Consider the following 10,003-nt stretch of genomic DNA (forward strand, 5'->3'; position numbering starts at 1 on the left):
CAAGAATGGTTCATCGTGACGGAAACACAATTCAACTAAAAAGTCTTTGGCAAATTTGCTCAGCATAAAAAAAGCGAAGGACACAATCATATGCATGTATACATAAAGACGCTTAGGTGAGTCTATTTTCCTGGTTTCAACGTGCATTGCCACTTCATGATTATAATGCTTTTGAATCAATTTTTAGTTTCACGTTTTTTTAAAATGTGTGTTTCACTGTCTCTTCAGTCATTACGTATCTTTTATAACATTAGCAATAACAATGTTGTGTCACGGCAAGACCCATCCTCTTTACAACACACCCGACGTCAATGTCTTCAACTAAACCGGCACCCCCTCCTCTACCTACCCCCCCCCCCCTAAGCTCACTCTCTGCCTGTCTGCCTGTCTGCCTGTCTGTCTGTCTGTCTGTCTGAACACAATCATGCAGGAGGCGATAGAATTTTTTTTGGGTTTGTTTTGGAGCAGTTATGCTCACAAGCGTCTTTAAACATTGTTCTTCCTATATACATGTAATCTACTTGGAATCTTCTATTGATAGAGTACATATTTTTTTCGAATTAGTGTTATATAATTGCATTACTTGTTTTATGTTGCTTTGTGTGTGGGTTTTTTTTTTTTTTTGGGGGGGGGGGGGGGGGGGAGTCATAGATCTACTGTTTTATGAAGTCCATCTGTCACAGACTTTCACTTTGTTTGTAGTCTGGAATTTGCGGCCTTTGGAATGACCTGCAGCCAAATTTTTTTTTTTTTTTTTACTTGCAATACAAGACTCTGTTTGGCCTTTAAAAATGTTATCAAAGGTTATTTTGGGGGTTTATATTAAATAGCCATATCTATTCCACTCTCATGTGATTTTTTTAAATGTTGAAGAAAACAGTTGGTCTAATTGTGAAAACAAGGCATTTTGCTCTAGCCCTTGCTCCGAGCTCTCTGGAAGCGGATGTTCATCTTGCACCTGCGCAGAGGATCGCCATATTTGTTAAAATGGATAAGGAACAATAATAATCCATCAGCTGCAAAATCTTTCGACTCGACCGATGTAAATATATGGCATTTAACGTCTCTGTGTATTCGCTTTTTTGGAAAATAATGGATTTGCCATGATCAACACCCGCTTTCAAACGTATGTAACTGTTTTGCCGACTGTTTTAGGATCCGTGTAGGAGTGACGGCCGACCCAGACCGTGCATCCGAGGTCGAGGACAGGTAACGGTAAGAAATTCTTTTTCTAATAAAATAAACGGTTGTCTACGGTTGTCACTTATGTACACATTTGAACGGTAGTACAGATTGTTTTCTTACTTTCCATACAAACCAGTACGCTTACACTGTTTCTTGTATCAGTGCAGTGTTAAAGGCCGATTGTTGATATTTGAAAGCCTCGATTCTAGATTTCTAGCAGTCACTCTGTAATATAAACCGTGTTACGTCGTATCACTACTGTGCAAACACCGCTGTGCTGCTGTGATTTGTTGTTAAAATGTTGCTATGTGAATGTGTGTAATTTATACTTTTATTTCTTTCACCTGAACCATGTCTTTTACTAATCTAGATTCTAGATTTTAGATCTACACAAAGCCTTTATTCAAGACTGGTTCTTCATCTTACTTACACAGACAGCAGTTGTTAGTTTGAATCTTTGACTGACTGACTTTTTAGAGTTAGCTCAGACTTAAAAATTTTTCTCTAAAACTGAAAGGGGCTAAATCTAGTCTAGACGTTTTACTTCTCTTGTCATTTAGTTTCTAGAAACAGAAGAAAGAGAACAGATGGTTGGTTCTATTATTTTTCTTTGTAAAGTGAGCATACATATATATAATATAGCTAAGTGTGATAATAAGTCTGTACTGAACTCACTGGGTCGTAACTTGCCTTGGCTTTATCTCTTCTTGCACTACTTTGTAGTGTAAGAAGTAAGGTGTTATTACTGAGAACATTCACCAACATGTAATTACTTCTCATATTTGATTTTGAGTTTGTTGCAGTGTAATTTCACCTAAAATGACAACAAACTTTAAATTCGCGCTAGAATCTATCTCATAATATTTGTGGTCCACAAGGGAGGAAATTCTTATTGAAAACATTCATATGTCATGTTATGTTATAAAAAAGCTCTCAAACAGTGAGAACTGAGTCTTTATGATGGTATGTCCGTATACGAGTAGAATCACAGGTTTTAATTGTGCAAGTGAACTTTTGCTTGGTCAAGATACAGTGGCCAGTTATTGTGAAAGCTAAAGATCTTCATCGCTTGAGGGTAACCTGACTGTTAGCTTCCTTTTTCTAAGTACTTTTGTAATGGTAGTAAACGTACCCCAGCAATGTTTTTGGAGCTTGAGTTAAAAAAATTATACATGATGATTTTGTATTTTGGGTAAGATTGTCTTTTTTCTTTATTGACAAGTGACATGGCTGTTGTGATCTCACAAGTGTGTACATGCATACCCATGTCCACTCAACTTCAAACTAGGCTTAAGTAATATATCTGAACTAAAAGATTATTTTAAGTGCCCAAAAATGTATGAGGTCACTCTTTCTTTTTGTGAAAGAGAGGAGCATTACTAGTTGGTGCAGGTCCACATGACAATCTACCTTGACAATGCAGTCTATAGTAGGTCCAACCATTCTGACGGTCTACAATATGACTTTATTGTGTTGCAAGTGCCGTAAAACTCTTACAAATAAAATAATTCTGCACTTAGATGCGCTAAATTAAAGAAATATTGGGGGGGGGGGGGCAGACAAACTACAACTACCTAAAACATTTTTAATACAGCCAATGACAGTCTTAAGCCTGTATAAATGCAGAGCAAAAATTTTAATGTGTAGTATTGTGGATTGTAGTGACAGTCCAGTGGATTAGTTGTTAGATTGGTCTGGTAGTTAATAGAATATCAAGTAGAAATATTGTGTAGACATCCGCACCTACCAGTGTTGTATTCCTTTGAACTTCAATCAGAACAGTCATTTCGCAGAGAGATCAAGTTGCGTGTCCCAGTTGCCAAAGCCAAAAGAACAATAATTTAAATAGTGTTTCATCTTCATAAGGAAAACAAACCATGATGACTCATTTTGGCGCTCTATTTATTTTTTTGTTAGTTACATTTAGACAGACTTGATTTTGATTACATGACATGTTTATGAAGTTGATGGGTAAATTCTGTTGTGTTGTATGCATGGGAAGGAGGCAACGGAATTACAGTCCCTTCTCTTTTTTCTTTTCCCCTTTTTGTTCCTCTCAGCGTCATCCAGGGCTCCCCATTACGCACAAATGTGCGTATATTACCCCTTAAGCCTGCAGATTACCCCCTTTTAGTTTTGGTGGTGCGTGAACGTTACTCTTTAAAATTTCGTTTCGGGGGTTTGCATACACTTTAAGACATAAATGGTGTGCGTCTGGCAAGCATCATTCTCCCCCTCCACCCCGAAGCTGAGTCAATGATTTGACAATTGACAACACACCCGCACGCATAGGCTAGGCCTCCGTGCTAGGCCTACACGGCACGACTGTCACCTTTTGTCAGAAGCAGTCGACCTACTTATCATCTGCGCGCAGTTTCCGACAACACAGGCCTGCTTCAGCAGAGAACAAGCTCCGCCCACATTCTGGTAGTAAATTTGCTGGTGTCGTGCCTTGAGTTTACCCCTGCCGTGAGATTACTCCAACAGACCGGGCTACTCATCCCGATTTTTTGCCTCAAATTTCAAGCATCCCAATTTTCCCGATTTCGATCGCGTGTATCCCGATTTTTTTTGTTTCTTTAAACTTACTCTGCCTTCTCCTCTGTCGCGGGAAGCACCCGTTAAACTTTTTGTCAGCAGAAACTCGGGAGCACAATTTCCCGAAATATCAATGCTGAATTTAGTAGATCTAGTTGAGTCGCCCCAAGTTGTGTTGGATCTTTGCTCGCACATGTTATTTCCACTATATGTAATGGAAGTTGTGTCGATTTGGCATTCCGACTTGGGACATTCTCAAGATCTACTTTTGCTTTTGTTTCCACTCAGAATTCCCCGATGATGGCCTGATAAATGTTTCAGTTGCGACACATAAATTTAAATGATCAATATTAATCGTAGTTCTGCTGTTACTTTTCAAAACAAACTTTGTCAAAATTCTGGTTAGTCAGGCCCGTCATCAAGACCTGCCGGTAAAACTGTTTCAATCGCACATTTGCATCACATGACTTCTGCGTTTGAGTTCCACGTGTGGCGGGGTCCGTCTGTTGATGGGGTCAACTTAAGTCCATGCACACTGGTTGAAGCATCTTTCGAGACTGTCGGGGTGCGGGGAGGGAGGTAGAGAGTCCTTGATGTGATACTTCAGGATTTAAAAAAATAATGATGACACACAGAGCAGAACAGAGGGCATATATATAATATTTATGGACATCCGTGGAAAATTTGAAGTCAGGTTGGCAGTCACCCTGGTGATTTGTCGTTGATCCTGATTTCCCCCCCCCTGAGATACTGATTTTTAGATTTCATAGATTAGAGAAGCAGGTCTGCCCCCATCCTTTTTTAACACAAGTAGTCATGAATTGTCCGTCATTTAAAAAATTTTTAAAAAAAAATTGAAAGTCTGGAAAGACTGGAATGTGAACCCTGGGATGGCTCTATACAATAATGACTCAGTTTATTTTCTTTGTGTATATATATATTACCTTTCGGTTTGTCAACGTTATTAAATTTTGGATTGGCCCAACCACCACCAGCCTCCCCCCCCCCCCTTTCCAAGTGAACACAACCCTTATTCTAGGCAAAATTACTCATTTGTCTCTTGTTACATTGAAACCTTACAGTTAATTAAAAATCGTTGGCCTTCAGTCATAGTCATGGTCACTTTCTGTGTGAATGTGTGTGTGAGTTAAATGTTTAGATGCAAAAATTCTTACTATGAAATTAGGAGATTATAATTTACTTTTCAGGATTAGTTTTTCAGACATAAACAAAAAACCAACAACCCTTTAAGTTTCTAGACCAAGGGTATAAATAACCCTTAAGATAGAAAACCAAAGGGTGAAGGAACCTCTTAAGTTGGCCTGAAAAGGGGAGCCCTGTCATCAGTGATGTCAGGGTGAATACCTTTTGGGTCTGTCAGTGGTAATTTTCTTTGAATGTGAAATCTGTTGTAGGTTGTACAGTTTCTCTTCTATTTGTAGGGGGATTTGATTTTTATGCCAAGACTATGAGAAAATTAATAGTAATCTAAGGTTTAAATATTGTATTTTTGGGGTATTATTTTCTTGATTCTGGCATGTCCATATATTTGTTATATTTTGTGCTTTTCATGTACTTGAACTGTTAGAGCTGGGTTTTTTTTTTAATGAGTTGTCATGGTCATGTAATTAAGTTTGAACTCTCTAAAGGTTGAATGGAGCATCCATGGTCCATTACATTGAAATCGAAAGTCAAACTGCTGAATGAATTTAAAATATAGTAACAGCTGTCTGTGATACCTGTAATGTGTGTCGTATGGGCAGGTTTGTTTATATCGGGGTACAGAAAAAAGTTTTCAATTACTAAACCGTTTTCATAATCTTTTGTTGTTATTTTATGGAAATCAGTGTTTTCATTTGGGATGAGTTTGTGGGTTTTTATTTTTCGGTGGTTGTTTTCATTAAGGCATCATTTTTTTCTTTCTATTTTTAGCTATTTAGATTGTTGTGTCTTTGAGTTTTTAAGAAATGTTGTTTGATGACTGACATTTGTTGACATTACTTATACATTTTTTTCCTCTGTTACAGGCCAAGTATGGCAGATCAGGATTTCAATTTATTGGCGTTCTTGAAATCTCACTATCCGACAATACCTATCACTATCGTTTTGAAAGTGATGAATAAGGTAAAAATAATGTGAAGACCTAATTTTTATGTTGTGTCTGTGTTTTGTTAGTATATCATTATTATATCATGCGGAGTCGTCAACTAGTGAACTTTTCCTACACTTTTTTTACTTCTATTGATCACAGTGAAATTGAATTGTCAACGTATTTGCCAGAATTGCTGGTTTGTATTAGCTTTGACTGTCTGCAATGTTCTTTTCAAACTTTTCTTCAATGTGGAGGATAATTTTAACATGGAAAGGTCTTAGTCCTTCTCCACTGCAGCAGTTTGTGATAAAATTCTCCCCTTGTCCCGTTAATGACATGCAGCTGTGAAGCTGTTAGACCTGGTTTATTGTGTTAACTTGTAAAGAAACATATGCGTGTCTGTTTATGATTTTTTTAAAGGGTTAAGGTACTGGTTGTTATTTTTACTTTTTGTTTGAAAATGTTAAATATGACCTCAGAAAAATGGCACACACTGTCTACAAAACATCTAGTCTATTTTTCTGTCCCAATTCTTTGGCTATCATATGAAACATGTTGTCTATTTTGGGGTAGTAAGTATGAAGCCATCTGTTAACGTTACTATAACCGCAAGGACTGAATGCATAAAACGTTTTCGAATACAATGAAAGATTACACTGGTGACTTGCCATTGGCTGGCCATGTTTCTAGATTACAGAATTTTAAAAGCTGATTGTTCCCTTTTTGGGTCACGGCAGGCTGGGAATGTAAAAGACATGCAGCTGTAAAGCAGGTAGACTTTGTGCACTGTGCTAACTTGTAAAGAAAATGTGCTATTTTATCATTTTTAAAAGTGGTTTGAATATTTTTGTCATTTACTTGTAGCATGGATGCTTACACAGCCGCCATACATTCCCTGTGTGTGTTTTAATTTTTCAGTATGACAATGATCAAGACAGATGTCGACAAGCTCTGGACGAAGAAAAGTTAAGGTTTCCAGAGGTACCTGAAAGTACAGCAGCCTCTGGGTCTAATGCAAGTATCAGCACCAACAACATGATCAGCCCGAGTGAAATAAAGTCTGTCACCAGCCGTGTTCAGGAGCTGGAGGTGTCCCATGAAGGAAACTCTCGGCAGCCTGCTCCAGGGGAGAGACATGTCAGCACGTTTGAGAGATCAGTCATGGGTACTCCAAGGCTCCCTGATTCAAGGCGTCCAGTCGTTGGTCAATCTGTTTCGTGGACTGTGCAGACTCCAGAAAGCCAATCTTCTCAGGGTATCACCCCAAGGCCACCTCCTGGCAATACATCCGTTCCACAGACAGCCCCAGCAGATTTCACGCCTTTTATCTTCAACCGCTCCACAACAGACATACCGCAGATAAATTGCAAAACACACACGCCTTTCGGAAATACAACCCCCAAGTCTCAACAGATGTCTATAACTGCTGGAAATTCGTCTTCAGCTTCAAGCAGCCCTGGGGAGCAGCGCAGACCTGTGAAAGTTATCAACATTCCTCCGGGCTCGCTGTCTGGGGGCTCTGTGTCACCTGCAGCAACGCCGCCTAACTCCCGCCATATCCGCATGCATTTCGGTGACACAGGAGGAGTGTGCACGGTGTCAACGCCCCCTTCCAGCATGCAGCGGTATGGATCCACGCCAAATGTCAGTCAGCATTATAGAAGTGAGATCCGAACTGAGGCCAGTGCCGCACAGCCTGTTCACTCTTCGAGTATAGTTCTGAATACAACTAGCCACAGCAACCATTATGGTGCTGAGAAAAAACTGAGCAACAGCTCAATAGACTGTGGCAGTGAGCACAGAACAGCGCACCCTAATCTTAACCTCAACATGTCAACAGGTGATTCAAACCAAGGAGCTTTCTTTTCAAGTGGTAAACCCCTATCCACACCAGTTCAGGCTTCTTCTCCTGGTATTTCTCATTCAAAACCGGTTTTCACCGAAGTGAAGAAAGATGTAATAGGTGGATATGGTGACGTCAACTTTCACAATTTCTTCCCAGGCAGTACGGTGAGACCACCACCTCCCCCATCCACTGTGTCTAGTTTTGTGCCTCTTTCAAATGTGACCTTCAACCCCCATGGCACTGTGAATTACACACCTCAATATGTGGACTACAGCAACCCTTCCGATTATGCAGGAAGCCAGCCTTCACAATCTGAGCCCTACTCGAACAACCCCATGCTCATGCATCCTAGCTACCGGAACCCACCTGCTAACCCGTATCTGCCTTCATCAAGCAGTGGCTATGACCCTAAAGTTTACCCCCCAATGGGCAGTACTGGTCTGAACTTTACCACCATGCCTGCAGCCATTGTGGGTCATGGGACAGGCCCAAACCATATGCCCCAGTACCCAAACTACAACCACCACCCCGGAGGCGGCCTGCATCATATGCCCAAAAGCCCAAATATCAGTGGAGGGGCTCAGTCATTGCTGGGCAGCCGGTCGAGCAGCCAGGACAGTGAGCACAATGTGAGTTACGGGATGTCCCCAGATTTCATGGACTCCCGGACAGGCCACTATAGCAGCATGGGGTCTCGCGTGTCTAGTCAGAGCAGTGTTGGTTCCGACTCGTCTGCCCGCCTGGAGCGAGAGCGGATGGAGCAGGTGACACGTCCTCGCTCGGGGAGTATGCAGGAGGAGGCTGATTATACCAGAGGTGAGTGTCCATATTGTCATTTACAACAGGCTACTAACTTTTCAAAGAAATTAATCTGATAGTATGATAAGATTGTCTCTTGTAGTCGTGATTCTCTGTGGAAAATCAGGAGACTTTTCTTCTTGAGTGCTTTTTATGTTTTATGAGGGGGGGGGGGGGGGGGGGGATCAATAATGATTGATACTTAATTTTATAGATATTATGCTTTTGACTGACTGAAGTTTTGAGAAGGCACACCTCTTCTATGATTTACTTGCTTTACTTTCTCTTTCTACTGATACCGGTTGGCATCGTAGGAATATATTTATACTGCAAGCATCATGCAGTCAACTGTCTGCAGGAAGTGGCTGAGAGGAGAGACATGTTGTGTGTTCTGATGGGGTCTGCACTGAGTTCTTTAAAATTGTATCACAAAGGGAATAGGGCTAGATGTGACTGGTTTCTTTCAGCTGTAGCAGTTTTTTAACTCCTTGGGAGATAAAAAGGATGAATTTGTAAAATGTTACGCACAACGGTAAATATCTTTCTCAACTTTAGGAAGTATATATAGTTTTTGCAGTTTAGATTCTGAGGAATAATTATTATCTCTTTGGCCCGTACTCTGGTCATTTACAGCACCCTGGCCATACTTGTTTTAAGTGTACATGCTACCATTGTAATGGGGGTTATAATGCATTTTTCCCCAGCACTACTTCAACATCAAAAGCTGAGGAAACAGAAGCTGAAAGAGGAAACAGATCACCACACAGCCGTACTGAAAAAACTGCGGTCAGAGGTCAATGAGCTGGAGAAGAACAAGATAGACAGAGGGCATGTCAACAAGTCTTTTCCCTCTGTGAGTATTCATTGGCATTATTCATTTCATGTCAGTTATGTGTACTGTTACTTGCTGTGCTTTTGATTGTACAAGTTTTTTGCAAATTACAGTGTCCTGTTTGGGAATTTGTTTTCTCTTGGGGGGGGGGGGGACATCAATTGTGCAGGGGAGGTTGACTATTCATTTTGCAATAGCTAACAACTTTATGTGATTGAATGTGTATAATAGATGTATGTCTCTTTCTATATGTGTGTAAGTCTCAGCTCATTGGATTTGATAGATTTTGTCATAATTTGTTACTTCTGAATCTTACATTTGATGTTTTATTTCCGACTGCAGGTAGAGGACATTGGTGTGTTGTGTGAGAAGAATCGACAACTGCAGACTAATATACAGCTATACATGAATGAAATAGACATGTACAAAAGTGGGCAAAGTAAGTATCTGAAAGACATTTGCACAGGCCTGTTGAATGTTTTTGGTATAGATCTGTGCTAATTGGATCATTTTGCGAACAATACAAACCTACATTCATCTTCGCAAGCTGGTCCTTTTGATGTCTGACCCTGTGTCCGGTAGTTCAGATAAGACATGTTTTTCCAGTGGCTTTTTTAATATCAGCAGGGTTAAAATGTTACCACTGACTTCCTTTTTAATTAAGATTTTAACCGTTCTGTCTCATTTTAAATTTGTTTGGAATATTTTTTCT

General features: G+C 40.1%; 1 protein-coding gene across 2 annotated transcripts in view; it reads left to right on the plus strand.

Moving 5' to 3' along the window:
• The first annotated feature begins 729 nt into the window (after window positions 1–729).
• LOC101854409 (TGF-beta-activated kinase 1 and MAP3K7-binding protein 2) overlaps window positions 730–10,003 on the plus strand; it is a 21,301-nt gene continuing 12,027 nt past the window's right edge. For both annotated transcript variants that reach the window (XM_005097912.3, XM_035969663.1), the window contains exons 1-5: window positions 730–1,215; window positions 5,751–5,847; window positions 6,734–8,477; window positions 9,164–9,312; window positions 9,634–9,730. In XM_005097912.3, the coding sequence (XP_005097969.1) occupies window positions 5,758–5,847; window positions 6,734–8,477; window positions 9,164–9,312; window positions 9,634–9,730 (2,080 nt within the window). In that variant the 5' untranslated portion in view covers window positions 730–1,215; window positions 5,751–5,757. The remainder of the gene's footprint in view (window positions 1,216–5,750; window positions 5,848–6,733; window positions 8,478–9,163; window positions 9,313–9,633; window positions 9,731–10,003) is intronic.

This window comes from Aplysia californica, unplaced genomic scaffold (genome assembly GCF_000002075.1).
Source record: "Aplysia californica isolate F4 #8 unplaced genomic scaffold, AplCal3.0 scaffold00167, whole genome shotgun sequence".
In the NCBI taxonomy this organism is placed as follows: Eukaryota; Metazoa; Mollusca; class Gastropoda; order Aplysiida; family Aplysiidae; genus Aplysia; species Aplysia californica.